Source organism: Lissotriton helveticus, chromosome 6, assembly GCF_964261635.1.
Source record: "Lissotriton helveticus chromosome 6, aLisHel1.1, whole genome shotgun sequence".
In the NCBI taxonomy this organism is placed as follows: domain Eukaryota; kingdom Metazoa; phylum Chordata; class Amphibia; order Caudata; family Salamandridae; genus Lissotriton; species Lissotriton helveticus.
In genome coordinates, this window is record NC_136067.1 from 180,666,968 (window position 1) to 180,682,444 (window position 15,477).

At 42.9% G+C, this 15,477-nt stretch overlaps 1 protein-coding gene across 2 annotated transcripts in view; it reads right to left on the reverse strand.

Moving 5' to 3' along the window:
• Nucleotides 1–3,211: 3,211 nt before the first annotated feature.
• Nucleotides 3,212–15,477, reverse strand: part of EFHC1 (EF-hand domain containing 1) — a 297,382-nt gene continuing 285,116 nt past the window's right edge. The window contains exons 10-11 of one of the 2 annotated variants that reach the window (XM_078647586.1): nt 14,174–14,647; nt 3,212–3,416 (exon numbers count right to left, since the gene is read on the reverse strand). In XM_078647586.1, the coding sequence (XP_078503712.1) occupies nt 3,410–3,416; nt 14,174–14,647 (481 nt within the window). In that variant the 3' untranslated portion in view covers nt 3,212–3,409. The remainder of the gene's footprint in view (nt 3,417–14,173; nt 14,648–15,477) is intronic. The other variant, XM_078647587.1, reaches the window with a different exon arrangement.

The window sequence follows — 15,477 nt, forward strand, 5'->3', positions numbered from 1 at the left end:
GTCCAAAATTCCGGATATTGCTCAAAGAATAATGTGAGCCTGAGCCATAAATCGTTTTTCAGAGCTGAAGGGACTTGTATCATAGCTTCCTGCGATGTTTGGTGAACCTGTGTATGTGGGTCTTAATTGTACAGCCAGGAATCATCCTGATCATCTTAGAAGGACTGGTAAGATCTTAAGGTGTCGGGACCTTGTGAACGGATAAAGGTTCTTTAGCTTGTTCACTCAGCGGTGTCTTGATATTTGGCCTTTAGTTCTTTTGTGCAAATGGGCCATCGTTGTCCTCCTCATCTTCTCCTTTGGAACATTCAGTTTTGAAAGATTTATCAGGCTGGTATGGGGAGACCTTTCTCGGTGATGTCTGTTCTAGTATGTGTGGAATTTAGATGCCTTGTTTCTTTGATGAGGGTGATCCTATTGTGTATTTTAGGGGTTTGGACTGTCAATGGAATTGACGTCATCAATGGTGGTGTAGCGTACATGGTTGTAATGGTCGTCGATGGAATTGTCAAGGGTGTTCACATCAAAGGTGTTGTCATCAACATCTTCAACAATGTTGTAGTCTTCGTCGACAGCGATGCTGTTGTCACTGTCAGCTTTGCTGGTGGTAACATGGACAATGAGGGTTTCTTCGTCAACAGTGGCACCAATGGCGGTCTTGTTGACGATGGAGAAATTGTTATGGATTTGGAAGCTGATCCTTTAGAGTTTTTTTTTTAGAGTAGATGGCTGAGAAGGCGGGTTGTGAACAGATTTAGAATGAATTTTTTTCTGTCACTATTACAGTATTGGGAGATACTTCACTATGATTCTCATATATTTTTATGAGACTTTTTAGGAAGTTCCTCAGTGGTCGAGGATTTTGATTCAGACGAAGGTGTCACAGAGTGCTCATGCACAGACTTACAATAGATCTCAAGTGTCTATATTAGCCGCAAGTATATTAGACATGAATGCACTTAACATTAATTTGTACAGTACTTGTGTAGGTGATAGTACTCTAACACTGAATTTAAAAGATATTTTAAGCTATGGAAAAATAGGGATCCTTGTAGTACCTGCCAAGATTTGTCAGAGGGCGGCAGGCTAGCATTTCTTTCAATAAACACAATGCCTGTTACGGCATCCTCCATTCAACAAAGCGCTGACCCCAAATTCATTAATCTTCAGGAGAAGATCTGACATTGTGCTTTATAAGGGGATTTACTCTTATAGACATGTTTAAATTAATGTTTGTTTTGATAACTATTTGAGTTCATTTTAAATCCACACCATAATCAAGCGATAATACGCATACTTATACCATCCCTAAAATAAACCACAACCTAGCAACAATTAAAATCACGTATATTGGACGTGGTATTCCTGCGTACACCCTTCAACCACAGACAGCAGCTGAGCAACACTTCCTCTTTACCTCTTAGTTTCTGCCTCAGCACATTGTTCTTATCGCCCTATTTTATTATTATTTTTTTGTTTTATATAGCGCAAACTAGACCCGAGACATTGGGTATCAAAGCGCTCTACATGAGCACCAGTTTCCTTACAGAAGGACACATTCAGGCACAGGGAGATTAAGTTATTTGCCCAGAATCACAGGATGTTGAGCGTCGTTGCTGAGACTCAAACCCAGTTCCCTACCTTCCCTGCCATCGGGTATCAAAGCGCTCAACATGAGCACCAGTTTCATTACAGAAGAACACATTCAGGCACGGGGAGATTAAGTTATTTGCCCAGAATCACAGGATGTTGAGCATCGTTGCTGAGACTCGTACCCAGTTCCCTATCTTCCCTGCCAGCGTGTTTTTTTCTGGTGGCAAATCAAGAAGGCCAAACTGTGAGGATTCTCTTGCGTGGATTGTATATATCTGTGTCAATTAATCCATTATTAATAAGTCATAAAATCTTAGGGGCATATTAGCAACGATTAGCGATATTTATCGCTAACGATGCTTAGCAACACATTTTTTAACGCTAAGCATCGCCGGAAATTATCGCAGAGATAACTTGCTATTAGCAAGGTTTATCTCAGAAGTGATAAAAATACTCGCGCTAACTGCCAAATTAGAGATTATTGCTGGAAAACCAACGATAATCTCTCGAAGTTTGGCGTTAGCTTGATGATAGGGGCTCACAAACTTCCACCTTCCATAGGATATCATGGCTAAGTCAGGAAAATACCAGGTGTAAAAAAAGCAGTGCTAACCGCGGTTAGCGCTGCTTTTTTTTTATCACTAACAGGGTTAGCGAAATCCTTGATAATAGGAGAAATGTCGCTTAACAACATTTCTCCTATTATTTTTCTCTGGAACGCCCCCTTTGCATCTCACTAGAGATGCAAGGGGAAGCGTAGAGAAAAAGGGTGCTAACATGCGAATTTGCGTGTTAGCACCCTGTTGCTGATAGGGAGATAATTTTATCTCCGCTTTCTTGGCTTTTAAAGCCAAAAAAGCGGAGATAAATCCCTTGATAATATGCCCCTTTGTTTTATTGGTAGTGCAGACTTCGTCCAGTAATGGTTATTGATGGTGAGCACTACCTGGAGAAGCTAAGCAATGTTAACAGCTGCTCATCCAAAAACAATTATTGCTCACATTATTGCCCATAGCCGACAACAACTGCCATCATGCAGGACCAGTAGGGCTGCTCCTGTCCACAATAGAAAGCCTTCGGTTGCAGAGATGGAGGCTGTTTCATGTGTTTTCAAGCCTAGAAAGTTAGACTGCATCAAGGTCAATACAGAGTGGCCCACTAGGTGTCCTTGAATTTAAAGGGTATCTGCTGTCTTGAATTTTCTATCTTTCCAAAAGAGAAAGGTTGTGATAGCTTCAAGAAAAGCAGGGTAAATAATCATTATAGAGTAAGGGCTCCCATAATTCATTATGAAAAGTACCCTGAGAAAGACAAGCAGCATATGGAATGGCAATGATGTGCCTCTGTCAAACTACCAAACTGGAGAGTTGGATCATTTGTACATAGGGTAGGTCATAGTTACACAGATCTCACATTAGTTAACACACCCTCTTGGCCAGAGATGGTTTCTCTCGAGCTCACACATACTGTAGTAATCAATTATGTACAAATATGTTAATCATTTAACTGGTACCACGTAACTCTAAATCAAGGGCTCAAAATTGGATAACAAAGTTTAACCTTACACAAGACAAAATCTGCCATTCCTTGATTTCATAGAACAGAATATAAATATATATAATAGACACACATTCATATGTGCTTTATTACAGGTGTTTTCAAAGGGTGATATAGAGTAAAGATAGCAGATCAGGTAATTTTATATTTGTACATTTTCAAATTCAAAATGTGGGAATATAATGCATGTTCTGGAACCCACGTTGACTGACTGGTAGGGGAATACTGTTACAATGTTTTCGCTGATTTGTCTTCTTTTTCATGAGCTGGAAAGGAAATAGCAGTGTAAAGAAATGGTCATCAAAAGAATTGCACATCACGAGAAAGAGCAACACAAACAAGCAATAAAAAAGGCAATAGATTTGGCATTTTTTTAAGGGTCAGTAATTCCCATTTGTTGTGTGTGAAGTGAATGTAAGAAATAGCCAATGGGTGGGCGAGAGAGTGCACAAATGGGGTTGCACATAAATGAACACATGAATAGGTGATGGTGCCCTTTGGTGGCCCATGAATGAACTGGTAAGCTGATTCATGTGCTATCCATACAAACACCCTCGTACCTACAGACACATCTATTTCTGAATCTGTCTTATCACATACTCATACATGCATTAAATTTCAAGATGTGGGAATACTGCTGTATTGTGATTGTGACTTGGAGAGCCCCACCAGAAATGGGGAATTACCAAAGGAATCAGTATTGCAGCACCAGATTCTCAATTTCTTGCCAGCTTTCTACCCAGATATTTGGTGAGGAAAGAACAGGAAAGCTGTATTACCATACCGTTTGTAATCCCTGATTAGGCAGGCCTGAATCATATGTTACAGCCTACCTGTAATGAGGGCGGGAGTGTTTTTACTTTATTCATACATTCTTGTACAACACGCTGATGCATTTGTTTGTATGTGATTTTGATTGCATGGGTATGCAAGTCAAAGTCTAGGAAGTATGTTGTTTGGCTTTCTGATTAAAATATATTTTTGTAGTTGATATAGGGTTCTGTAGTTGAAATGGGGTTCTCATGGATATCGGCCCTTTAAGTATTGTATGCGATGACTGAAGCAGTGATGGAGTCCAGGTCCCCAGAGCTGGCCTCTATAACTGCATGGCTAGATAATCCTTTTCATTATGTAAATAGTTTAGAAACGTATACCGTCTGCGGTTTGATGGTGCTGATAATGTCCTCAACTGAGAGCTTCAATTAAATTAGGGAACCTGAGATACCAAACTTTATTATTTTTTTCCGGATTTAAGATGATTAGGCACAAGTCTAAGACAAAGTGAAGACAAACAAAGAAATCAATGTTTCCATTTCTTCCAAAAAAAGTCTGACGTCCCACATTACTAATTAGACAATTGTTGCTAATGCATGGGGGAAATGAATGATCAATGAAGAGAATTTTATATTGTCTGTGAAAGGTAACAGTAAATGAAAGGTATCCTATCTGTAATCCTAGTTCTCTTCCACTGGAGTAATTGTTGACTTTTGAAACTTGATGCCAGTCTTTGTAAGATATCCACTGCATTGCACTGATAACCAATTGTCCAGAACATGATCCACTTGTTGCCACATCTACAGATTATTTGACTTTCTGTAGCAAGTGCTACCAGGCGCAATAATAATACAAAGTGAACTAATAGATTATTCAGTGACTAAATGTTTTTCCATTGTGCACCACATTTGCACATTTTTAATTTGTATATAGTGTTTTTTTCACTTACTTTGTTTATTTGTGTCTTATTTGTCTTTGTGTGCTGTTGTTTCTTTGTGAACATGATGTTTTTATTGTCATTTGTATGATCACTTGCAATTGTTAGGAGGTTCAAACCCCATTAACTTAATATTGTATGTATGTATCAACTTAATTAAAGTATATATTTATCGTTTTCTCAAGTTCTTCAGGTTTGTTTATTATCATTTATTTTGTTCTATTTTCGGGTTGCCACGGGGTATTTATCCACATTTATTACTTGCTTCCCTTGCCCCTGGAACCGTTATCAAATGTATGATAAACTTGAAGGCGAGCGGCCACGTTTTCTAAAGGTCCTAAAGGAACTTGACCTTTCATTTTAGCATCTACAGTGCCTTGGCTCTTCTTGGAGATCTGAATCTATTAAGTGATTTCCTTTTCTGCGGTGTCTCCTTAGGAGCAGTCTTGCAGCCTGAGGGACAACTGGTGCCTTTAGACGCTGTGGTGACTTTAAAGGTAAAGGAGTAGCAGGTGGTGTTGGGGAAAAGCATGGAAAGACAGGCCTTTGGAATGTAAGAGTAGGTAACAGACTGACTACAGGTGTCAATTTGAAGTTCTTGGAGTCTGAAGAAAGAGGTACTCTTTTCCTTTTAAGGCGACAAAGTCAATCCTCAGAAAACCTCTATGAAGTAAAAGTAGAAGATGGTCTAGACATCAATAGAGAAGGTATTTTTGGTGTCGAAGAAGGTGACATCAAAGGTGGTTTAGATGTCGACTTACTGTGCCTTCTTGGCTTTGACTTTGATGTCATGGCTGTACCATGCCTCGATGGCAAGCATGTTGCTAGAGTTTTCTAAACTTTGAGGGCCTTGACATCGAACGAGAATATGTCTTTTGTCTTTCCTTTGAATGCTCTTAGATCTACCTCCTGGGTAGTCCCTTAAGCAAGAGGAAGGTGCTGAGGAAGGAGAACTTCTGCTTGCCCCATATGACAACCTAAAGCTTTCTCTTGATCTCTCCTGCAGGCCATGTAGTCAGATTTTCTGACTATCCTTCGTGATCCTTGTAGGCATTTGTTGATAATATCCTCAGTCTTCATCATGGCGATCCTCTGGAAGGCACACAACACAGAGGTATGGGGATCTGACTGGGCTTTTTCTTACCACAGACAGGGCACTTCACAAAACGTGAAGGCATTCTGACTGGAAAAAATAAAAGATTCCAGTCAGAAAACAGGTGATAAACCTCTCTAGTCCTAAGGTACATCAGGTGAAGTGGATTAAATAACGTTTTAAAGTTTTTATAGAGAGAGAAAAAACCAAAAAAGGCAGAGCTTTTGTTTCTGTTTCCAAGATTCTGTTTCTGTTTTCTGATTCTGATTCCAGGATTCTGTTTCCAAGAGCTGGGAAAATGAGCTAACCTGTCACATTTGGGGCATGTTGAGATACTGGAGGAAGGATGAGGCCCTTAACGGCACAGTGTCAGTTTTACTGCTTTACTTGTGCAACCTATCTGCTGGTATTGCCCTGCATTCCCTTTATTTTTTCTCTTTTAAAAGAGGGTTGTAAGTAATATGATATATATATCTATATTTATATATAGAGATATAGATATATTTTTTTGCAAAGTGTTCTGGGATCCCACACATTGGTGGGACAATTCTGTACTCAAGACTATTAGCGAAAAGCCCCTGGAAAAGAACCAAGGGTGTGCCTGCAATGGGGAACTGTATGATCAAATCTACAAGTACTGATGGCAAGGTGGGTCACCACTTTCTGTACTATGTGCAGTGCCTTTGGAAAGGCTGATGTATAGGGACTTCTTGTCTAGATACGACCCTCATTGGAATACCAGAGCTTATACCCTACCTAAGAGAGTAAGGCTGGAGAAACTTATTTTTTTGAAAATCTTTTAAGTGACAGACACAGGAATGTAACATTCCAGTGAATCTGTTCACTGAGTGAGACTGCAGTCAATTTTGAATCCCTGACTCCTCACTACTCTAGTTGGAGTAGTTCTTTGGCACAAGGATTATCATCACAAAGAACCTCACTACATACCAATATAACATCATTCTTGGTATTTTGAGTTTGACCCATCCTGTCCTCGCTCCAACATACACAAGTGAATGATGGAAGCAACTGCCCCCATCCAAATGAAAGAGGAGAGAAGGTTACTTACTCGTAGTACTGGTTCTGCAGTGTATGTATAGTCATTGAAGCAATGAACATTCGAATAATTCATCACTGCATGTGTAGAACCCGGAATACTCAGTATATTTGTCTATATAGAATTCACTGAGGTTGCTATATGTCCAAATGATAAACAACACCTTTCAGAAGCAACACCAAGGCAAGGTTTTTCGGAAATGTAGACTGCCAGGCTTCCAAAAATGTCAGCACCAGATGTGAAAAATGTTAAAAATGTATCTACCATTGAGGGAAAAGAGCAGCCTGATAGCTTAACATTGGAAAGATGTGAAAATAGATTCCTGTCCCTTTGGGGCTCCAGAGTTCTCACAACTCATGATGCACTGTAGTGGCAATTGACGCCCAGAGTTAATACTTTTTTCCGACTCGTGTGAGAAGGATGAACAGCTTGAGGTCATCACACCTCTGTTTTTTTGAGAAATTTGTCTCAAAAAATAATTTTAACTGATGGCCAAATAAGCTAATAGAGAGCACAAGAATTACAGTGCAACATACTATGCTTCACTACATAAAGTGCTGCTTTGCAAGAATGACAAACATAGTTTGGAACTACATTCAGCAAGAGTCACGGTCACAATATAAATGGTTGTTCTGCTTGATACTCCACCATGCCCTGTTTCTACATAATAAGGGAACATTGGGTAAACACTGTACCACAAAACAATGTCCCATAGACATATGAATGCAACAATGCTATCAAACAAATGGTTATGTATGCCAAACAATAATCAAGAAAATGTTTCTTTATAAAAGCGTTGTATGCCGGCGCAGTGGCTGTGATTGAAAAACATGCTCATTCATCGTTGATACACACAAGACAATAGTGATCAAAAGTGGCTATCTAAAAACAAGAATAGCATGGCCCATTCTCGGTTAATCAACAATAAAGATAAGGGCCAACGGTTTCTGAAGACGTTTCGATCCCCAAGGAGATCACGAGGTCATCATCAGGACTCTAGATATAACCGTGCCCGAGACTCATGAACAAAAATGGACCTTGCAAAATACTGCAAACATTTGCAGTTCCTAGAGCATGATACTGGAGGATAATAGTCCAAATCTCCGGGAGGAGGATGCCAGGAGCTAAATGGAGGCGTCCCCAAGCCAAGGGAGACAATGTTCCGCTGCCTGGTGTTAGCATGAGCCTCTCCACGCAAAACCAGTTTAAAATTGTGAGGAAGTACAATGAAATATGGCGCGGCGCTATGGAAGCAGCGACTCGGCGGTGAAGTGAACACTGAGTGTAAAAATTACAAGTAGGCATATCAGGTGATTATACCACATGACCCCCTTGGTTTAATCTGGTGCTAGTATTTGGTGCAAACCCAGATCCTGCTAATGAGTACATTTAGATTTGTGCCAAAAACATTGATTCTCGCAATTCTGTACAGATACAATGTATTTTGCTTAACTTAACACAGGCCGCACAAGGGTAACTTTTTGGCACAAAATAGCTTATGCTAAAGTAAGTTCACTGTCGCTAGTGTTTGTGTGTTTTGCATTGCACTAACGGCAGAACAACCGTTCAGTAAATTTGGCCCTATACCACTACAAAATAAGATTAAACATTTTGCTTCATTGTAAATGATCCTGAATCAAGTCTGAACTTAAGGCTAAGATCTCCCACCTTTGTTCAGCACTCCCTATGACTTTAGATCTTCCAGCTGCCCCTAAAGGCAAATGCCTTACCTGTCTTTAAGGGTTCTTCTGAGCATTTTGCGGCAGAACCCATAGGACTTAACTGCATGTGTACGTGAGATACAACTTTACCCATAAAAAATGGGGGTCAGTAGCTGCTTTGTTCGTCCAACCAGAAGGGCACCTCACAAAAAGTGAAGGCATTGTGAGGAAAAATGATCTCATAAATGTCGGAAGAACAAGTGATTTGTTGATACATTCCCAAAAGAAGCAGAGTGGAGTCATAAATAAACAAATTCAGCTAAGTACTTCAAGGTAGCCTTTTGTTGCTATTTTTTAAATTGGCTATTTCAATGAGAAAAACTCCGCAAAGACGTCCTGTCTATGGAAGGGAAATATATGTGGCTAACTTTAAAATGTCTGACTATAGTGAAGATTTTATTTTACTACTATTTTACTATGATATGGAAAAGAGGTGTTCCAGGGTCCCTGCACATTGGTGGGAATATTCTACGTTTAAGACTATTAGTGAGGCTCCTATAATGCAGAATCAGTGTTTTTGCGCTAGTTCTCAGCATGTAAATCCTTAAGGTACGACCTGGGCAATTTGTCTCTGATAAAACATGCTTCATTACTGGAAGTGCTCACTCTACCACTACTTGCACCTAAGACTGCCCATCCACGTCCAGTTCTGTAGAGAACTAAAAACATATATATTGCTGCAATACCTGTAGGTATGGTCCTGAGGAATATTACAGATAATCAACAAAGACCACCTCATATGAAGTTAGTGTATATTCTGATGTTGATGGAATACACTGAGTGTGTTAAAATACCCCTCACACACCAAAAGGGCCCTTGGTGTCATGCTTCATCATCGGGGTCTTCCCGCCCCGCTGCGGGACGGGGCAGTGCTACGACAAGCGACTACGCTGGAGCACCTTTTTAATGTGGGTACTATGTGAGTGAATTGGGGTGAGTGTCAGTGGGGTCAGGAGTGATAATTAAAGTGAAGTTAAAAAATACCAGGCCAAGTGGTAGAAAAGAACAAGTTACTTACCTTCGGTAACGCTTTTTCTGGTAGATACAATATCTGTCTGTGGATTCCTCACCTTGTGAATACCCCTTGCGTCAGCAACATTCGGAAGTTCTTTTTGTAGCCTCGCGCCGACGTGGACTAGGACGTCATAGAGACACGACCTCGCTCGCGACTCCGCTGACGTCACTGACGCCTACAATAGGCCCACGCCGGCGTGATGACATCAGTTCCGCCCTTTTTTCCGTGCCATCGAGGCACACGGACGGACCAATGACAGTAGAAATGCATACAGTATACACAGTACACAATAGCAAAGGCAAAACACACAGTGTAAAGCAAAAGCAGGAAAGCTATAGAAACATTTCCATGACAGCAAAATATATATACATTACATTACTGTAACACTGGTATAGAAGAGTGGACAACGGGGAGGCGGGCGGGCATGTGAGGAATCCACAGGCAGATATTGTATCTACCAGAAAAAGCGTTACCGAAGGTAAGTAACTTGTTCTTCTGATAGATACATCTGCCGTGTGGATTCCTCACCTTGTGAATAGAGTCCCACAGCAGTCCCCACTCCCGGAGGAGGGTGTCCACTCCTCTATACCAGGAAATCCTGAAGGACAGAGCGTGCAAAATGACCGTCCCTCCTCACTTCGGTATCCAAGCAGTAATTCTTCGCGAAAGTGTGGAGGGAAGACCAAGTTGCCGCTCTACAAATATCCTCTACAGGCACACCTCTAGCCAATGCAGAGGTCGAAGACTTAGCCCTTGTAGAATGAGCCCTTATACCCTCTGGTGGTTCCTTACCGGCCAAAGAGTAGCAGATCTTAATACATAGGACGATCCATCTTGACAAGGTTCTTTTATGGACCGCTCTTCCTTTCTTGCAGAAGCAAAGCCAATGAAGAGTTGGTCTTCCAAACGAAAGTCCTTGGATCTGTCCAAGTAAAAGGACACCGCCCTCTTAGGGTCCAGACGGTGCAGTCTCTCTTCCTCCTTAGAAGGGTGAGGGGGAGGATAGAAGGTAGGTAGGGTAATGGACTGACCCAGATGAAAAGGAGTAACCACCTTTGGAAGAAAAGCAGCCCTGGTCCTAAGGACCATTCGATCAGCATGAATGGTCAAGAAAGGGGGCTTGAAACTAAGAGCTTGAAGCTCACTTACCCTCCTTGCCGAGGTTATTGCAACAAGGAAGACTGTTTTAAAGGTTAAAAGTCTCATGGGACATTTGTGAAGAGGCTCAAAGGGAGCACCCATCAAAAAAGTCAAAACAAGATTTAAGTCCCACTGAGGCACAATAAAAGGAGAAGGAGGGAACCTATTTGTGAGGCCCTTCAAAAATCTTAAGACCACAGGAGACTTAAAAAGAGATGGCTGGTCAGGCAAGCAGAGAAAAGCCGACAGCGCAGAAAGATAACCCTTCACTGTGGCAACAGCAAGCCCCTGTTGCGGCAGAGAAAGGGCAAACTGGAGAACATCAGACAAATGGGCTCTCACCGGGTCAATAGACTTTTTCCCACACCACGTGACAAATTTCGACCATCTATAAGAATAGATGGACTTAGTGGAGTCACGCCTGGCTGACAAGATGACATCCACAACGTCAGGCGGGAGGGAAAAGGAATTCAGGTTGCCCCGTTCAATCTCCAGGCATGAAGGTGCAATGTCTGGAGGTGGGGGTGTAGAACCTGCCCCTCCATCTGAGAGAGGAGGTCTGCCCTGAGAGGGAGACGGAGCGGCGGGTGAGAGGAGAGGTGGAGAAGATCTGTATACCACACCCTTCTTGGCCAGTCCGGGGCGACCAATATGACTTGGGCCCGGTCCTGGCGAATCTTCCTCAGAACCCGAGGAATCAAGGGTATGGGAGGAAACGCGTAAAGGAACTGATTTCCCCAACTCAACTGAAACGCGTCCCCCAAAGCTCCTTGCATCGGAAACTGGAGACTGCAGAACGACAGGCAGTGAGCATTCTCGCGAGTGGCGAACAGATCCACCCGAGGAGTTCCCCTCATCTGAAAGATGTCGTGAACCACCTCCGGGTGAAGCCTCCACTCGTGGTCGGCAGAGAACTGCCGACTAAGACTGTCTGCACGCACGTTCAGAACTCCGGCCAGATGATTCGCCATCAGACAAATCTGATGGTCCTGAACCCAGGACCAGAGGCGCAGAGCCTCTCTGCAGAGACACTGCGACCCCACTCCTCCCTGTTTGTTGATGTACCACTACGGTCGTATTGTCTGTCAGGACTCGGACCGAACGACCGCGAAGGGAAGGGAGGAAGCCCTTGAGCGCTAAACGAATCGCCCGCAATTCTAGAAGGTTGATATGAAGCAACCTTTCCTCTGGAGACCAAAGACCCTTGACCTCCAGATCCCCCAGATGAGCACCCCACCCTAGAGTGGATGCATCCGTTATCACTGTGGCCACCGATGGAGGCAGCTGGAAAGGCTTTCCTTGAGACATATTGCCTTCCACGCCCCACCAGGACAGATCCGCCGCAGATCCGCCGCAGCTTCTAAATATCATTATCAATGTGTATAGATATGTTATATAAATATACGTGTTTTAAGCTATATCAGAATTTCTGATGTAGTAAGGTTTGGAAATAGGGAGTCAATGCCCCATGAGCCAAGGCTGGGCGAAGGGTAGTTAGGGGTCCAATCAACCCCCAGCACCACGGTGCTTCCTCCTTCGTCAGTGGCTTCCGTGATATCAATGAATGTGTCATTGTCTGTCTGCACAGATGATTAAATGCATAGGGGCAGATTTACAAGCCCCCTGCGCCACCGATACGTCATATCACGGAAGCCACTGACGAAGGAGGAAGCACCGTGGTGCTGGGGGTTGATTGGACCCCTAACTACCCTTCGCCCAGCCTTGGCTCATGGGGCATTGACTCCCTATTTCCAAAGCTTACTACATCAGAAATTCTGATATAGCTTAAAACAAGTATATTTATATAACATATCTATACACATTGATAATGATATTTATTCACACACATTAATTGTGGTATAACATTAGTGAGTGACAGGGGGATCTATACCCGGTCCTGACGAAGGGGCATGTCGCCCCGAAACATGTTGACCCACACAGGAGAGTAAGCCCAGTAACTTGCTTTACCTCTCCGCATCACCCCTACCAGCCAGTGTTTATTAAATAGTTTTTTCTACCACTTGGCCTGGTATTTTTTAACTTCACTTTAATTATCACTCCTGACCCCACTGACACTCACCCCAATTCACTCACATAGTACCCACATTAAAAAGGTGCTCCAGCGTAGTCGCTTGTCGTAGCACTGCCCCGTCCCGCAGCGGGGCGGGAAGACCCCAATGATGAAGCATGACACCAAGGGCCCTTTTGGTGTGTGAGGGGTATTTTAACACACTCAGTGTATTCCATCAACATCAGAATATACACTAACTTCATATGAGGTGGTCTTTGTTGATTATCTGTACTTTTAGAAGAGGAGGATTTGCCCACCTCGATGCCGTTTGGCACCACCTCTTCACTCCCCCTTTGATATTTTTTACCCTGAGGAATATTAGCCACATCTTAAACAACCCAATACCCCTCTTCTCTTTCTAACCCTCTCCTGTAAGTACTAACACTACGATGGCGTATAGCTCTATGCCACCCTCCATTACTAGCTTTCTTAACCTATTCTGCAATAGCACAATAACCAATGAATGTGTCATTGTCTGTCTGCACAGATGATTAAATGCATAGGGGCAGATTTACAAGCCCCCTGCGCCACCGATACGTCACTTTTTCCTCCATATTTACAAGGACAGGAAAAGCCACCCTGAGTGACTTTTCCTCTCCTTGTAAATAAGGCCCCTTCACACGCAGCACTTTGCGTTGATGGGGCGTTCCATGGGTGTCGCTGTGGGTGTTCCCACGCAACACCCATGGAACAAGAAACATCTCCAGATTTACGAGAAATCGTAAATCTGGAGATGCGTCTGAATGCTATGCCACCCTAGAGGTGGCGTAGGGAGGCGCAAGGAGGAGAAATGTTTTCATTTCTCCTTGTTTTTTCCTCTTTCAATGCTTGCTGCATTCTACAGCACGCAAAGAGGAAAAAGCCTTAATGATTGTTTTTGTGCAGGAAGGTGCTCCTACCTGCACAAATCAATCTCCCCATGGCGCAGGCATCCTTGTACCATGATGCAAGGGTGCCTGCCCGGCGCTTGGCAGCTGTTTGTGCGCCAGCGCAGGGGAGAGCACAGCAATGCGACATATTCTTGTAAATATGTCTCTTTCCTGTGCTCTGAAAGTGCCGCAGCGTGGCGCAGCCAAAGGGCTTGCTGTGCCACGCTGCGGCACTCTCTTGTAGCTCTGCCCCATAGTGTCTACCTCTTTGTGCTATGTATATTGGTCAGCTGCGCCTTGAAGCTACATTTGCGCTTTATAAACACCCTACATTGTTACTGCTCACCGCTTTGTCCAGGGTGATTCGCACCCACAAACTTTGCCGGACTCCGGAGATTTCTGCCCTGCAGCTTGCATCTCTGCCTTTGCCTTTTCTGTGGGTGGTTGCTCTGTAACTAACTTGACTGCAGCTGCCTGCTCTGCTGTCTTTTGTAAAGGGGACTGCACTTCTGTCTTCAGTAAACGAGGCTGCTCTGCTCTCCTCAATAAACATTCCTGCTCTGATGTGTTGAGTAGGCGTTCCTGCTCTGCTGTCTTCAGTACACATGGCTGCTCTGCTGTCTTCAGTACACATGGCTGCTCTGCTGTCTTCGGCAAACATGGCTGCTCTGCCTTCTGCAATGCTGACTGCTCTTTTTTCTGTAAACGTGGCTGCCCTGCTGTCTTTTCTAAAGGTGGCGGCGGCTCTGCTGTCTTAAGTACACATGGCTGCTCTGCTGCTTTTTCTGTAGATGCCACCTCGGTATCTGAATCCACCTTGCTGCAAGACAAGGAAATTGCTGCACATAAATCTTTGCATTCAATGCATTCTCTGCTTCTGTTATCTAAACCTGCAGGGGTTTCATGGTCTCTGAATCAAATATACTGGCTTACTTATCAATGAAGGTAATTAAAATACAAAGAACAATGGGGAAACAGCGTTCAGGATAATACATATGTACATATTCTATATGGTTGGCAATGAGAACCTAGCTATACATCAATGCAGACTGTACCATCTAGAAGGAATGCTAAATAAGCTGCGTTCATTATAGTTATGAGTGAGAAAAGTTATTTACTTGTAAATCTAGTTATCATCAGGAACATTTTCATTTACGTTATAAACACTAAATAGCGGCGTCCCTGTTAGAACTTTATCAGCTTCTCTTTTACATATCCCAGCAGGAGGAGTGAGCTGTATTTAGTTAGTTTTTTTTACGTAAAAGAAGGTCAATCACAGTTTGAAAACCCACTAAAAATAAATCAAGAGGCTGAGTCAACCGTGTTGCTATATACCGTTTTTAAAAGAAAGAAACTAGGACTGGGACTAAAAAAGCAGCAGTTCATTGGGCGGAAAATGGAACTCCTACCCCTGTAAGGCTGACAGAATTTCTACTGCCACACACAGGCTGGGGGGATCCCAGCTGGGGTTAGCATCACCTTGGTTTCTCAATAAGCGTCTTTTAAGTGACACTATCGCTTGCCCAATGGACTAGGTAGCCGAAGCCAAACGATATAAATTGACCCACAATCAAAAACAATTCTTTAACTTTTATAATCTCCCTTCTCTGACATGACTGCTCCAAAAAGGCCCCTTTCTATGGAAGTCGT